Source organism: Natator depressus, chromosome 6 (genome assembly GCF_965152275.1).
Source record: "Natator depressus isolate rNatDep1 chromosome 6, rNatDep2.hap1, whole genome shotgun sequence".
NCBI lineage: Eukaryota > Metazoa > Chordata > Testudines > Cheloniidae > Natator > Natator depressus.
This window is the reverse complement of record NC_134239.1, coordinates 38,965,850-38,982,934: the sequence shown is the minus strand read 5'-3', so window position 1 is coordinate 38,982,934 and position 17,085 is coordinate 38,965,850. Positions and strand designations below refer to the sequence as shown.

Below are 17,085 nucleotides of genomic sequence, written 5' to 3'. Positions count from 1 at the left end.
AAAGTCATGCACATTAGAAAACAATTCCAACTATAAATACAAAATGACGGGGTCTGAATTAGCTGCTACCATTCAAACAAGAGATCTTGGAGTCATCATCGATAGGTTTCTGAAAACATTTGCTCCATGTGCAGCGGTAGTCAAGAAGCTAACACAATATTAGGAGCCATTAGGAAAGGGATAGATAATAAGACAGAAAATATCACAATACCACTATATAAATCCATAGTAAGCCCACACCTGGAATACTGCTTGCAGTTCTGGTCATCCCATCTCAAAAACAAAACAAAACAAAACAAAAAACAATGAGAATTGGAAAAAGTACAAAGAAGGGCAACAAAAATGATTATGGGTATGGGACAGCTTACATATAAGGAGAGATTTAAAAGACTGGGACTGTTCAGTTTAGAAAAGAGACTGAGGGAGGATATGATAGACAACTATAAAATCATGAATGGTGTGGAGAAAGTGACTACGGAAGGTTTATTTACCTCTTTACATAACACAAGAACTAGGCAGCAAGTATAAACAAATATAAGGAAGTACTTCTTCATATAACGCATAGCCAATCTGTGGAACTTGTTGCCAGGGTATGTTGTGAAGGCCAAAAGTATAAATTTTTTGGTTCAAAAAAGAATTATATCAGTTCCTGGGGAATAGGCTTGTCAATGGCTATTAGCCAAGATGGTCAGGGATGCGACCCTATGCTGTGGGTATTCTTAAACCTTTGACTGCCAGAACCTGGGACTGGACAACAGAGGATGGATCACATGATAATTGTCCTGTTCTGTTCATTCTCCCTGAAGCATGTGGCATGGGCCACTGTTGGAAGACAGGATATTGGGCTAGATGGACCATTGGTCTGTATGGCCTAGTCTAGCCTGTATGGTCTAGTATGGCCGTTCTTATTTTCTTATCTGTTACAAAATCTGTACCAGCAAGGAAATAATTACTCTATATCAAGCTATGGATATATAAGAGAACAGTCTGCAGCATCTGTGTGATCCTTGGGATGGTGTATGGAGCTAAACATATAGACTCAGCCAACAAAAGCTGAGCAAAAGCCAACCACAACTCCCAGAAAGTTTTATGCTCCAGTAGCAAAGACAGGTAGCTACGAAAACAGATAAAATTCTTGGAAAAGGAGGAAATGAAAAAGAAAACAACAGCATGGGGGAAGGCACATAGTCAGAATAGAGAACCATCCCAAAGGTTTGCAAAGAAATTATGATTGGGGACAAGAACTTGTGCACCTCAGTGCGTGGACGAGATAAGATTCTTGAGAAATATGTGAACAGAATTGCAGGGGACCAAAAGAATTAAAGTTTTGGCTGACTCAGATATCCTGTTGTGGAGTGATCACACTACAGCTACCTAAATGATCATGAGTAACTGCACAGAGAGAAAATGCAGTTGAGATTTTTGGTTGATTCCTATATGTTTGTGCCTCCACAGACCTGCCTTTCCACTTATCACCAGAATTATTTTTCAGCTTCAGCTCTTCTGTTCTTACACTGTCCCCTGCATGGTTATGTTTGCAATACAGTAAATCTGTTCTGAAAAAAACAAACAAGCAAAAATAATGTATGCATCGAGTGGAAGATTCCTGTCTTCTGTGGTAAAGCAAAGCAATCAGGAGATTACGTTCACTCATCAGTTGCTGACATGAAATGTGCCTCTCCTGCCACCTGGCTGCTAACTATACTCATCCTCCAACAGTAAAATATGACACCATTCATGAAATCCACTAACTCCAAAACCCTGGGCTTCTGGTATAAAAAGGCATCAGGACAAAAAATAGATTAATAATTTATAAAAGCTAGTGCTATTTAATATAAAGAATTAAAGCAATTTGTAATTAAAGTAGTGCATACAGGTGAAGATCTAAAGATCTTGTTCTTTTCATCTTGCCTTTTATTAGTTATGTCTCTCACTATATGTTTGTATGGTTCCTAGCACAATGGGTCCCTAATCCCAGTTGGGACTTCTAGGCATTACCATAATACAAGTAACTAACGATGCTCATATTTATGTTGTAAATTCTCCGAAAGTGATTAGGTTGATGAATGTTCCCTGAGAATTCACACAGTTAAAATAATGCCTTATTTTACTCTCCAGCTCCAAACAGAATTGTGTTTGCTAATAAAAATTATTTTGGACTTGTGACTGTCCCAAAACACATTTTTTATGTACAGTGGACATTTTTAACAAACTTTTTCTGGTTTTGTCAGAAAACAAAGTTGATGTAAAAGGCAGTTGTCAATACTAAATTTTCCACCACTTCTCTAGCTATTGCTCTAGTTCTCTACCCATTTCAGTGACACGTTTTTATGGCAATATGCAGACATACAAAGTTTTTATTGCTGACCTCTTGACTGATCTCAGATGTAAAACAAAACAAACGTCCAAGAAGGGAAAAAAAAGTGTTCTCCATTCCATTTTAGCCATTCCATGTTTTTCATGTCTTGAAGCAGACTGCAGGACAAATATGCAATGCAATTATGTGCAAAGCAAACCATTTGGTTTGTTTTCTGAGATCAGACACCACCACTGTTCTGAAATAGTTATGACCTGGAAGAGCATTCTGAGCATGGTCAGGTAAACTTCAAAGTGTATCAGACACTAGCTAGGGATCAACAGAAGAATTCAATGGTGGTTTGATTTTTATATTAACTGTGAGTTTGCGTTCAATATATATATGAGCTCAATTAATGAGAATGTGCATGCAGAGACTCAGAATAGGTTTTAATGGGGCAGGCCTGTTTGGGCACCGAATACTTTTGCCCAGCCCCTCACACATTTATATAGCATGCTTTCCAAAAGAGAAACTTTTTGCCTAGTTTTTGGTCTCATAACTTTTTTGAGTGCAGTTTTAGGCTCACGAAGCCTCTCCCCCCTCTCCTGGTATATGACATAATAAAAACAAAGACATTTGTTAGGAAGACAAAGATAAAGTACCTAGAATGCAGAACCGGGGGTTTAAATTGTCAAAGCCCTAGTGACATCAGTGAAGCTATTGTTTACCCAGCTGAGGATCTGTCTCCTAATGTGCTGTTCAAAATGTAACTTAAGCTCAGAAAGCTTTTGCTCTCCTCAACTGTTGTCGGTTACAATGTATTGTAATATAAAATAGGACTTCAGTGATTACAATTATGCATTTAAAATGTCAGGGGCAAGGAATTAGGATGGATTTGCTTTCAAGATCTATATTCTCACCCTACCTGGTCTCTCTCAGCTGCAACCTAAATATTTAGGGGATGGGGAAATGTTCTAAATTTATTGGGTTCATAAGATTGTTTTCGCTTCCCCTCCCCACTATGGCTCCAAATAGTAAGAATAGGATTTTGTTCTTAATCTGCAAGAGAAGAAATAGCATACTGAATAGCATAGCATACCATTTGTCCTGAACTTGTCTTAAGTTCAATAGCTTAAATATGTCTCTAAGATAAACAATTAAACAATGTGTTGTCTAGCTTGGGTCCTAGTGTTTGTCCAGCTTTCTACACAAAGAGGAAACAAATAATTAAATTAAAAAAAAATCCTCTCCCACAATGTGCCCTTTTCCCCCCAGGGATTTCCAGTCAAATTCTGGTTCTCAGTCTGGCCACTACTATTTTAAAGAAATAATTACTAAGGGTCATTTATGGATCACAAAACTTAAAAACAAGTCGAAGCTTTGAAATATGCTGAAGAAATAATATTGAGTTGTTTGTTTCTTACCTGTAATTTTAAACATGCTGTGACAAATTCATCTCTGTTGTAAAGTCACTGACGTGAGGGAGGTTTCACTATGGATGTCTTTGGTTTCGTCTCTCTCCATCCACAGATGCATTCTCTCCTCTTTTCTCTCTCTTTCTTTGTGACACTAAAGGGAAGTTCCATATGGAAAAGTGACTACAAATAAAAACATTATGGTCTCATTTGAGATCTGCTCCCTGTATGTATTCAGAGCAATAACTGTCTTACTTCAAGGACAAAAATAAGTGTTTACTGATTTTTCTCCTGTTACAGCAGCAGAGCCAACACAGTTCTGTAGGGTGACCTGGGTGCTACTGTACCTCACATATCATGAACAGAATTATTAGTTAAGTTCTAGTTCCACAGATTTACAGAAATACTGCATAATGGACGGTCGTTGCTATGGGAGAATGCATTCCATTGGAAAGGGATATTTTCCTATTGAACATTTCAGAAGCAGCTCTAACTTCTGTGTATGAATTACATTGTGTTGAATTCTATTATTCAAAATACATGTGTTTTTATTCCTTTTTAATCTATATTTGTATCTGTTTCTTTCTGATTGCAGTCACCCAACAAGCCTACAATTCCTCAAGAGAAGATAAGACCACTAACGAGCCTTGATCACCCTCAAAGTCCCTTTTATGATCCAGAAGGAGGGTCTATAGCAGTGGTGGCCAGAGTTGTCATTGAGAGAATTGCACGAAAGGTAGCAATATAAAATTCTAAAAGGCAGCAGTAAAGACGAAATAAAATTTAAATATATTTTATGGATTTTTTTAAACGGTTGAAACCCTTTTAATCTACTGTTCCTTATTCTGATAGAAACGTCCAGCGCTGCATATTTTAGTACTTCTTTTTCATAGAAGCATGGAGATTAGAAATGAAAAACCTAATGTGATTAGTCACATAATCTAGTCCCCCTGCCAATGCAGAATGGAACCTTACAGTATGTTCTCCAGTTCTTTGCCCATCCAACTGTTAAATGATTCAAGTGATGGACTTTCCAATACTTCCCTTGGGAGCTTATTCCATGGTCTTGTGGATCCCTGTGTTAAGAAATGCTTCCTGACACTCAAGATACTTTTCCTTTGGCTTAGTTTCATCCTATTTGTCTCTGTTATTTCATAGGGGATCCTCCTAAAGAAGTCACTGCTCTTTCTGCTTTTTAGACCACTTGAATATATTCTTGTCTTCGTTGTAATTTAGAACCACATCAGCACTGATTCAAACCTGCAGGTCCTTAGTTATGGTTTGGGCATAGACTCTTTTTATCTTCCCTCAAAAGAATATATGCAGACCTTTAATCACTGGTGTTGCTCTTCTCCAAATTCCTCCCAATTTATTAAGCTCACTGTACACTGCATTCTATATGTAACCCCACCCCCAGTGTACTCAGAGGTGCCATTCGTATCCTTCTTTGTGATGTAAGGCCCCTGCATATGCAGTCCCAAACTACATTGTTTCTGCCACTGTATGAAACTGCAGGCATTTTAGTTTGCTCTCTACTCTCAAACTTAGGTTTCTCTGTGCATTTTTTCTAGCCAGCTTTCCCATTCTCTTCGCATATCAGCCTTTCAGCTTGTTTTCCTTAGATGTATACATACGCTTTTGGAAATCCCAACCTATATAGCCAGTTGCTATTTCTTGCATATATTTTAAATTCTCTAGAGATGAAATTCCCCACTATGAAACAGGCCAGCACAATGTGTATGCAGCATTTAAGCCTTACTGGAATTGAGTGAGTTATAGGATTTGTGCTAGCCCCCTGCATACAAGCGTAAATAACTCCTGTAGTTTTACAACTGTTAAGGTCCTGGAGCACAGAACCCTGCTTGTGTTACTGTGTAGCTTCTAGCAACTGGTGTTACATCCTGCCAACACCTACTTGTTTATTCCCATTACTTTCCTAATTTAAATCTTTACCACTCTTTCCTTGCAGGGAGAGCAATGCAATATCATCCCTGATAATGTAGATGACATTGTAGCAGATCTTGTTCCAGAAGAGAAAGAAGAAGGTACTTTTTAATTACGTTCTGCTATGTGGATTTTTTTGACAATGGTGGGGTTTTCAAAAGCACTTAAGTGACTTAAGAGCACAAGTTCCACTGAAAGTCACAGTGATGCAGTTTTCCATTCTTTCTGTTGCGGCTTTTTGGCCTGGCATCCTGCACAGAACCACTGTGGTGCCCACAGAAGTTTGGCAACAGATGTCCCATCTGTTAGAAATGTACAGTACAGGTGACTATCTGGGAGGAATTAAAACAAACTTCTTAATATCCTAACACAAGGAAGAATTCCAAGCTGCATCACACAAAGATGCCAGCTGAGTGAAATTTAAAACAGTGAAATGCTTCATTAGCCAGCAAGGAACGAATCATGTTAAACATCTCGTGAAGTCACCAACCAAGTGAAGACGCATAAATGGAGACTAACCCATTGTTGACATGTTCTGCTTTTGATTGATTTTAGATGACACCCCTGAGACTTGCATTTACTCAAACTGGTCCCCATGGTCAGCCTGCAGCTCCTCCACTTGTGATAAGGGCAAGAGGATGAGGCAGAGAATGCTTAAAGCCCAGCTGGACCTCAGTGTGCCTTGTCCAGATACCCAGGATTTTCAGCCATGTATGGGCCCAGGCTGTAGTGATGAAGGTAACAAAACAGGAAAGAGTGGAGGGGATAAAATGTAATATTTTTGCGGGGGAGGGCATTTTAACTTGGAGGTCCAATCGTCTATTGTAACTGCATGGTCCCATCTCTGGGTGTAAGTGATGATGGTTGACGAAAAGTACATGCATACGTGTTTGTGTGTTCAAAACTGCAAACACCCATGTGGAAAATTATGGAGTGCCCTTAGAAAATGCGGTCCTCTGTGTTCACTATTGCAATTCAGTAGGCTGTTTGAGTGTATGTTTGAAGGTTAAGGAGGAGTAGCAAGAAGAAAGGAGTGAAGTGAGGAATGGAGGAAATGGCAGAATAAGACAGGAGACAGAAATGAGATACAGTGGATAAACAGAAATATGGAAATCTGAAAAGAAGGGTTGGGGGGAGGGTAGCTGAGATTTATCAGGCAAAGGTGTGGCAATCTCAGTGTAGGTAATTGAAATTCTCCTCTGTATTTTAGATGGTTCCACTTGCATGATGTCTGAATGGATTACATGGTCCCCCTGTACTGTTTCCTGTGGAATGGGAATGCGATCTAGAGAGAGATACGTGAAACAATTTCCTGATGACGGCTCGATGTGCAAAGTACCTACTGAAGAAACTGAGAAATGTACTGTAAATGAGGAGTGTTGTAAGTATTTCATTTAGCCTTGCAAAATCCAATCCGTAACAAAAGCACTAAACGAACCATTTCTTAGATGAGTACTATTAGTGATTTTTTCTCTTTACATTATAAATAGCTCCTAGTAGTTGCCTTGTGACGGAATGGGCAGAGTGGAATGAATGCAGTGCTAGCTGTGGAATAGGAATGAAAAAGCGACATAGAATGATTAAGATGACTCCAGCTGATGGATCCATGTGCAATACAGAAACTACCGAGGTGGAGAAATGCATGATGCCAGAGTGCCGTAAGTGTCTACGAGCCACCTGTCACACACAGAAGTATGACAACTCTTATGACACATTGTTTGAGCACATCAAATAATGTGTCTAACAGGAAACATTCCCAACTTTTCCCTGCACCAGATTCCCTGCCTCAAGAGAACATGCATTGGTACCACTTCCATCCAAAGGATGACATATCAGTTCCAGAAAAATTATTCACTGCTATGGCCGTATTACTTTTTCAGAGCAATGCTTTCAGAATATCACAGTATCATTGCCAGGTGCTATACACATGTATATTAGCAAAGTACCTGTTGGCACCCATAAGTATTCCATAGTGGAATACCCACTGCCTTAAGTAATTACTGTTGCTGTAAAGCAGGGGTGGGCAAACTATGGCTCAGGGGCTGCATCTGGCCCTCCAGATGTTTTAATCCAGCCCTCGAGCTCCCACCGGACAGCGGGGTCCAGGGCTTGCCCCACTCTGGCGGTCCAGCTGGGGAGCGGGGTTGGACCCCGCTCCGCGCAGCTCCCAGAAGCAGCAGGATGTCCCCCCTCCGTCTCCTACATGTAGGGGCAGCCAGAAGGCTCCGCACTCTGCCCCCGCAGCTCCCATTGGCCGGGAACTGCAGCCAATGTGAGCTGCAGGGGTGGCACCTGCGGACAGGGCAGCGTGCAGAGTCGCCTGGCTGCACCTCTGCATAGGAGCCAGAGGAGGGACATGCTGCTGCTTCCGGGAGCTGCTTGAGGTAAATGCTGCCTGGAGCCTGTACCCGAACCCCCTTCCCCAGCCCTGATCCCCCTCCCACCCTCCAAACCCTTCTGTCCCAGCCTGGAGCAATCTCCTGCACCCCCAAACCCTCATCCCCAATCCCACCCCAGAGCCTGCACCCCCAGCCGGAACCCTACCCCCACCACAACCCCCAATTTTGTGAGCATTTATAGCCCGCCATACAATTTCCATACCCAGATGTGGCCATCAGGTCAAAAAGTTTGCCCACCCCTACTATAAAGGAATAAAAAAGTCTAGAATGAAATACTGTTTCCAGCCCCTGATGAGTTCTTTGTTTTGGAATCAGACTGTTATAAATGTCACAAGATCAGGCTCTCTCACAGGAAGTTCCTAGTTTCAAATGGGCCCACAAGTACCTTTCTTGAGTATTTTCATTCTCATGCATTGAGTCTCTGCAGAAACAAAGTGGAAAAAAGTTTGCAGAGAAACATTTTTAATAGTTAACCTGAAAAACTTTTTGGTTTCATCTGAGCTTTTGTAGGAACATCAAGTTCACTCGAATAAAACAAAAAGCAAGCTAACAGCAAAATACAAGAAATAGGGGTTGCTTCCCTTCTTCAAATGCTCAGATTTAATTCTTTCAAAGCTTTGTGTTTAAATAACTTGTCAGCATAATGGGGATTCGTTATTTTTGCTAATCATTCTTTTCATGCACTAGATACCATTCCCTGTATGCTCTCCCCTTGGTCTGAATGGAGTGACTGCAGTGTCACTTGTGGGAAGGGAATGAGGACCCGGCAAAGGATGCTGAAATCTGCAGCTGAGCTTGGAGACTGTAATGAGGAGCTGGAGCAAGTGGAGAAGTGCATGCTTCCAGAGTGCCGTAAGTGTAGGAACCGCTCTGAAAGAGGAAGGCTAATTTCACATGTTCCGCAAACTAAGGCTATATCTACACTACAAGCCGAGGGTGTGATTCCCAGCTTGTGTAAATATACTCATGCTCCCACTCATTGAGCTAGAACAGTAAAAATAGTGTGGACAGCAGCAAGCGGTGGCTAGCCGTATTGAGTACGCACCCGTGCGGTTCAGGCAGGTTTGCTTTCGGCCTGGCTAGTCCATGGCTTGGCTGCCCAGGCTACCATGATGACACTACTATTTTTAGGATGTCTGCACAAGCTGGGAATCACATGCCTAGCCCCTAGTGTAGACGTAGCCTAAGCATCAACACGTGGTGCTATGGTTCGTCTGTGCTGTGGAGCCTGGACAGAGCTGGGGTGGTTGTGCTCCAGACCCACTGCGTGCTGCTTGGAACCTGACGGTGTGCCTGCCTCCTCGGGGTGCTTGTACAGCTGGCTGCCCAACCCCATCTGGTCAATGGGGAGAGAGTCTGTAACTTTGACTCCTTCGGAAATGAAATCTGGAAGATGCTGAATATGTGCAGCGTGAAGGACTTTGAGAGGTCTGCACAGCTGATTAAGAGGACCTATAAAGGGTACTATCAGCTGGGAGAGACAGCAGGCCCATCATGGTGAAGATAAACTGCCCCACAGGGTAATCCACTGTGGCAGAGGAAAAAACCCCAGGGCCTCCCCAAATGGCGCTATGAATATTTAAGGGGCTGTTCTGTGTGCTTTATAGATTTCTTGTTTCATACTCCATGAGCTACATTAGACTATCCTGGTACTCAAATACATATTGTGTGACCTGCATACAATGTGCATATTTGAGAATATACTACTTAAATGAGCAATAACCCATTATTAAAGTATCCAGTGTGCTTCATCTCTGCAGGTAATCCAGTCCAGGCAAAGTTACCCTCACCTAATATGTGAGATAGAGAGGGCACTTAGCATGTGCAGTGCCTTTCACTCAAAGTATACATATTTCCCACAGCACCACATTTATTAAAAAATGAGCACCTTGCCGTCCTTTCATGCCACATCTTAGCTCCTTACTAACTGTTCCCTTTAAGGAAATATAACTGGATTCTTTCTGCTTATTGTTGTAGTTATGAAATATAACAGCATGTCCATGGACCTCTTTGTATGAATGAAAATTCAGCCATTCACAATCTTCTCCTTATTGGAACAAGGACAGTATGGGAAGCAGCAACCCCAGCTTCCATCTTAAACCTAGAGGGGTGGAAGGACCAGGCATTCTTGGCCTCTGCTGAGTCTACCACTAAGGGTGTCACTTCTTGCCTTTTGTTGATGTGATGGTGTCTCCTGAGCACTAGGAACTTGACTGACACCATGACATAGGCCATGAGAGACAATAACAAGATGTGGGTGGGGGGACTTTGGCAAAACACAGTTTAGTCTACGAATAGTTCAGATGATAGTGGATTTGGAAATTAGTTCAACCTACCCAACTCCATGCCAGGCCAGTAAAGAGTTAGTTAGTGAAACCATGATTTTTTCCAAATGAATAATTTCTTCCAGTCTCCAATAGCAAGCAAGTAAAAGGCTGGGCCTTGGGTTTGGTTCAAGTTTAGCACCCAGGGGCAGTGTGGCTTAAAACTATGCTCCTGTTTCTCTGATCTCTGTGTGTGTAATCAGAGCAGCTTCTGACCAAGTGCTGCAGAGCCTCATACACCACCTGGGATTTCCCCACATATGACAGAATCCCCAGCTGCCCTCTTATTGCTGCTTTGCACTTCTTAAGAAAAGCAAGGCAGAGGGGAAGCCCTTACTGATGGATGTGATAAAATATTCTTATTGTACTCTTTGCCAGCCAAGTGTTATAATGCCCTGCATAAAACTGCCTGCATTTTTAGCCAGAGACAGCATTGGTTATAACCCCTGGCACAAATTCTTATGATGCAATTTTGTAACTGAATGCTTCTTAAATAATTTACAAATTATTTTTTTGGAATAAATATGATTATTTCTGCTTTTTGAGTGTTAGTCAGTCAGTGAGAGTTTGATTTTTAAAGCAATGCTGGAAAGTCCTGAATACAGACTTTTGGGGTATCAATGGCCCTGTGCCTACAGTGTGGAACTATGATTCAGGAAATCTAAGTTCAAGTCCTGTCTCTTTCACTGATTTGTTCTGGGACTGTAAAAAAACTAAAGTTAAAAAGCTCTGTGCCTCAGTTTCCCCAGCTGTAAAATGGGGATAACAATACTTGCTTAAATCATGTGACTATTCTTAATATTCATTACTATTAGTAAAATGCTTTGAGATTCTTGGAGAGCAGGTCCTATATGGGTGCACCGTATTCATTATTTAACATCTTTACTCATATGATGTTTGGGGTGGTGTGTATTACTCCAGAGGAAACTATTGAAAATGGACTAATAGATGGTCAAAACCTTCTTTCCTGCCACCAGAGCAGAGCATTTAAGGAGGAACAGGACTATTCTTTTTTTTAAAGTTGGTGACCTCTCAGCACTATTCTTTCCCGGGATGGTTGGGGGAGTGGCAGCTAATGCAAAGTATTTCCTCCTGATTGCGCAGAGATTTTTAATGTGTTTTCTCTCAAAACTTACTCTGAAGACTGGGTGAATCGTCATGTTCACGTATTTTGGATACGAAAGCTCATTAGGCAAAGCCATATGTTGCTTCTACATCATCTGGTTAGGTCCCAAAGAGTTGTTACAACTGCCAGTATTTCTTTCTTTACAGCCATTGACTGTGAATTAACCGAGTGGTCCAAGTGGTCTGAATGCAATAAATCCTGTGGAAAAGGTCATATGATCAGGACAAGAATGATTAAAATGGAACCACAGTTTGGAGGAGCGCCATGCCCAGAAACTGTCCAACGTAAAAAATGCCGAATAAGAAAATGCTTGAGAGGTCCAGGTCTAGAGAAAAGGCGGTGGAAAGAAGCCCGTGAGAAAAGGAGAAGTGAACATGCCAAGGAAGATGTAGATGGTGAGCTGTATCCAGGTGTGTGTTATCCACATTCCTTAGGCTACTCATGGCAGCTTGACCTTTGTTCATAACAGGCACAAGTCTGTGAGTAGCAGCACGCCACTGCAATAGCATTACATTCTAGAAAAAGCTTCAACCAAGTTACAGTGGGCTTGTGTTCTTGGCTTTCATCTTTCAGCACTGAAGGTCAGATCTGAACTTCAGTAGCAAGTTGCAACTAGAGAGCTTTTAACCCGTTCCCGAAAGAAAACGGGTTATGTTTGTGCATCTCTAAGAATATCTTGTTCTTTCTCAGTAAGGTCCTTCCGTACAAACAATGAGTTGTGGAACATTCAGCTATTAGACTCATCTGGCAGAGAGTTCCTTTTATTGCTAGACCACCAAAAAAGCTAACACTGACTAAAAACTCCAGCTCCAATTACGTTGAACTGTGGCAAAATTTGTCCTAAATCCAGCTATAAATGTCTTAGCTAGCATCTTTTTCTATGCTAGGCTTTAGCAAAACTCCAATACCAACATCCCTGGTCTACGGGGACGTTCTAATCCAAATCTGGATCAAATTGCTAATGCTCGGGCTGCTCTCGACTGGCGCAATATTTTCAAACATGGCTCCCTAAAATTAGCTATATCATGTGCGATGCTAACGCTTGCCGGATTATTATATGCTTGTTTGAATGATACCTTGTTCCGCACATTCTGGTAATTACAGTCTAGGTTATAACAGGTAGATGAAAACTTTTGGGGGAAGGAATTGTCTTTTGTACAGCGCCTACCACAATGGGGCCTAGACTGGACCTGATTGGAGCCTTTTAGTGCTACAATAATAAAATATTGAGAGTGTGTATGCGTACATACACCGGGGAGATAGAGATGAAAAGCTAGCTAAAATAGCATTGATAAATGTTTTTATTTTTAGGTTGTAAGATGAGACCATGGACTGCTTGGTCAGAATGTACCAAACTTTGTGGCGGTGGAATTCAGGAACGCTTCATGACAGTAAAGAAGAGGTTCAAAAGCACTCAGTTTACCAGCTGCAAAGACAAGAAGGAGATAAGAGCATGTAATGTTCACCCTTGTTAGCAAAACCCTAGGCTGCAAAGTGATAGAGTCTGAGCTAAATGGAAAGTCAACCATGGTTTGATTTTTTTAAAAAATATATACAAATGGTGTATATTAGTCTTCATTTTTGCAGTGTGGGTTGCTTCTTAGTCTTGCTGGTGCAAGAAATATATTTTATAAATATTTCCTCACAAATGTATGCTGAGAGTGGTTCCTTGATACTCCAGCTAGCCCTTAATGCATAAAACTAGTAAGTCATTGTGAGTCATTTAACTCTGAAATAAAAACATCTCTGTGGATATGCAATAGCCATATAGAAATATTCCCTGTACAGACATGGGGTGCATGCATATTAACGTAACTAAGTTAAAGTGACATGTTTCACGCGTGGAAGGAATTGTCTCATTTGATTTGATTTCAAAATATCCAAAGCAGTGCCTATGTGATTACACAACTGTGCCAAGGAATAATTTCAATAATGCTGGTTCAATAATATTAAAGGTACATATTTATCTCTTCCCACCATGAGGGTTAAACTAGTATTGAATAGTTACTATCCTATATATTTTTCTTCATGAGGATCCCCATACTTCTTTAAACAACTCAGATACAAAGGCATCAGTCTGGATAGCTCAGTAACAGTGTCTGCTCAATGAGCAGTGGTGATAAAAAAATCACACACAGGAAAAATACGGACAGTGTGAACCCTAATCTTGAACACCATGTTCGGTTCTGCCCACCACCATCTCTAAAAGGAGGTCTAGAAAGACAAGGAGGTCTAAAGAAAGACAAAGGCAATGATTATGGCATGGAAGGACTTCCATGTGAGAGACTGAAAAATTAGGAATAGTTTAGTGAAGAGGTATATAAAACAATGAATGGTGTTGAAAAGGTGCTGAGATATACCTTATGCACAGATGGGGGGAGCAGCCAACTGAAAACTAATAGAAGGATTTTTGTGTGTTACTTGATGCATAATCAGTCTGTGACATTCACAGCCATAGGATATATTCTTGCAACAAACAGTTTATGCGGATTTTTAAGATGTGTAGACATTTGTGAATTATAGGACTATGGCCTGAAGTTTCACTAGCTAAGATAAAAATCATGCCTGACAGCCTAAGCCACCCACTAGCTGCCAAAGGTCAGAAAGTAACTTCTCATACCTAATGTATGTTACTGCCTTGAGATTTTTCACACCTTTCCTCTGAAGCATCCAGTACTATCCCCGGACAGAGACCAGCTGCTGGATCCCAGGCCTGCTAATGCACTGGTCAGTCTTCATTTCTTAAGGTTTCAACATTTAAAATTGGGAAATAAAGGTACATTTGTAACTTTTGTGCAAGAAAGGGATTATAAACCTATTTATCAATAATGATGCACTGAGAATAAAGACTGTTGGTTGATAACTCTTTTTAAAAACAAGTTTGAGAGAAATGAAGGGAAAAAATGAAACTTTATATTTCCTTTTAAACCAGCTGTAGATAATTTATTCAGATCATTTATACTTGGTCACAAGCCCCAGAATCGAGCACCTGGTTTTGAATTTCATAATTCATGTGGACTGTTGCCACTTTTGTGTCATTCTCTCTCCAACAGCAGCAGGAAGCCTTCCCTGCCCCTCGGAGTGTCTGGCTGAGGCTCTGCCCCCTTCATCCTCTTTCTGTAAAACTCCTGCTGGGCCTTCCCTAATACCTTAGTACATTTTGCTGCATCTCTTGACCCCAGAATGAAGTTAAGACCAATGCAGCAGTGGGTGCAAACCTTGCGGAGCCAAACCAGAAAAAGGTTTTTCACTAACCTCTGAAAACCAAACACTTTGCATTTTACAGAGCTCAGGTCATTTTATCATGATCACTAAGTTTGCACAAATAAATGTATGGTCCCTACCTGCCTGGCCTATTCTATCCAAAGCAGCCATCTGAGCTAAAAGACCCCCATGGAATATCATAAATACTGCAGGAGTGACCAGACAGCCTCTTCAGGAGAAAGGGTGGGTACCAGACTAAACCCTGAGGTTCCCAGGAGCTGTCCCTGGGTAGAAACACAGATGGAAATGAGAACCATGCCACATGTTCTTTACAAGCCCTTGCTCTTGGTAACAGCTTCTACACCAACAGGTGCCAAGCAGTCGATGGTAGTCACTAGAAGCTCAGATTTGTGCCTCTTTAACCTGACAAGCCCACAGTGGTCCTGTCGGCTGTGAGAGTTCTTTGTTTTCTCCTGGATCGGGTGCTGCTACTTCGCAAGCCCTTCTGGCTTGTTCATTCTTCTGCAAAACCTACGTAAAAGGCCACTCCAGTTTCTGTAACAAAATGTCATCAGTTGTCGATGCTCTGTTCCCAGTCACTAGCATTCTTCCTGTATGTTCCATGTCATCAGATGGTTTTAAATGTTAGGTTTATTCCCTTTGGCGATGTTCTGATAATAGTTGAATCCAAATATATACTCGAGTATGTATGAAATGTGATATTATTTGAACATGCCTATAAGGAAAAACTTCTGGCAATCCTTACACTGTGTTTCTAGTTCAATTTCAATAACCAACTTCCTTTATTTTCCCTTACCCAGGACAGCTCACTGTTATTTCCAGTCATTCCTCTTTGGCTCACCAAGGCTATGGATGTTTGAGTTTTCACATTCTTAATACTAGCAATCACAAAATAGCTTGCAGTTAGAGATGTGGTGGTTTCTGTCTAGATCCAGCTTACCGTATTATTTTTCTGTTGATCCATTTTTCCCAGTTCACTTTGCTGACTTTCTTCTACCTTGATACAAAAAAATATTTAAGCTTGTTACTTTTTGTAAAAAAAAAAAATAAATAAAAAATCTATATATATACACAAACAAAAAAATAGGTTGATTTTCTAAGGAAAACAAAAAGTTCTGATATATAGTATGTAGAATGATTGCATTGTTAATGTAAACTTTCCAGTAGCATAATATTCACTGCATATCAAATCAATAAAACATTTAAATGGTTCTTGCTTGTAACTCATGAATTATACAGTTTTCAACTGAAAGCACAGGTCTCACGCCAGAGTTTTGTACACCCCACGTATCAGATTGTGTATGTTATATTTTCTAACATGAGCTATAGTAGCTTTACATGTAATGGAAGAAAAGTTAGGGGCTTAAATGTACAATAGGTTTTAACACACAATTTTTTTAAAAAAAATTTGTTCATTTGTTTTTAGTTGTTGTTTCCTGTGGAATTTCTGAGAAAGCAGTCATGAATCTATTTCTTACCAAAGTCTTGTGTAGATGTTTTGTAGTTGTCTGGCTAACACATTATTATTTTGGAATAAAGACATCTTTATTATGAAAATTCCATTGCTTGTATGAGCTTCTATTCGACTGATCAGTTTTTTATATGTACATTGCCATATGTCATACACCATTGGCTTTCAGATTACTGGACCCCTTTCAGGAGTCTGATTTGTCTTGTGTACCCCAAAGTTTCACCTCACCTGAAAACCTGCTTGCTTACAAAATCAGACAAATATATAAACATGTCACAGCACATTACTGAAAAATTGCTTACTTTCTCATGTTTATCATATAAATATAAAATAAAATGATTGGAACATAAATACTGTACTTACATTTCAGTGTATAATATATAAAGCAGTATAAACAAGTCATCTGTATGAAATGTTAGTTTATACTGACCTTGCTTGTGCGTTTTAATGTAGCCTGTTGTAAAACTCGGCAAATGAGTTGACATATTCCCTGGAAGACCACTGTGTACCTCCCCACCCTCATTGAGAACCAATGTCATAGACTAATCAACAAAAGATGCCACATCTGGCCCTCGTTAGTCACACAAGTAGGCTTGTTGAAATGAGGGGAACTACTAGCAGGACTCAGGTGAGTGGGATTTGGCTAATGATAGTCACCACATTCCACTCAATTAAGGTTTTCATTCAGTCGCTGTTTAGATAGCAAAGGCTAGCTTTGTACCACGATGAACTTACTCTACGTTACTTGCTGAGTTACCTAGTTTTACATACAGATTAACTGTTTAAAGGAGATTATTATGAAGCAAGCAAGAATACTTGAAAGCCAGTTTTCAAGAAGTTGGCAATATTTTTAACGTCAATGCTGTTGTTTTAAAGGCCTTTTAG

The 17,085-nt window shown here is 40.5% G+C and overlaps 1 protein-coding gene across 1 annotated transcript in view; it reads left to right on the top strand.

The window, feature by feature from the left end:
• The window catches only part of SPON1 (spondin 1), a 317,066-nt gene extending 300,828 nt beyond the window's left edge, over nucleotides 1-16,238 (top strand). The window contains exons 9-16 of the mRNA XM_074955096.1: nucleotides 4,307-4,447; nucleotides 5,681-5,756; nucleotides 6,211-6,393; nucleotides 6,866-7,036; nucleotides 7,146-7,313; nucleotides 8,742-8,906; nucleotides 11,651-11,914; nucleotides 12,816-16,238. Coding sequence (XP_074811197.1) covers nucleotides 4,307-4,447; nucleotides 5,681-5,756; nucleotides 6,211-6,393; nucleotides 6,866-7,036; nucleotides 7,146-7,313; nucleotides 8,742-8,906; nucleotides 11,651-11,914; nucleotides 12,816-12,979 — 1,332 coding nt within the window. The 3' untranslated portion in view covers nucleotides 12,980-16,238. The remainder of the gene's footprint in view (nucleotides 1-4,306; nucleotides 4,448-5,680; nucleotides 5,757-6,210; nucleotides 6,394-6,865; nucleotides 7,037-7,145; nucleotides 7,314-8,741; nucleotides 8,907-11,650; nucleotides 11,915-12,815) is intronic.
• Nucleotides 16,239-17,085: the final 847 nt, after the last annotated feature.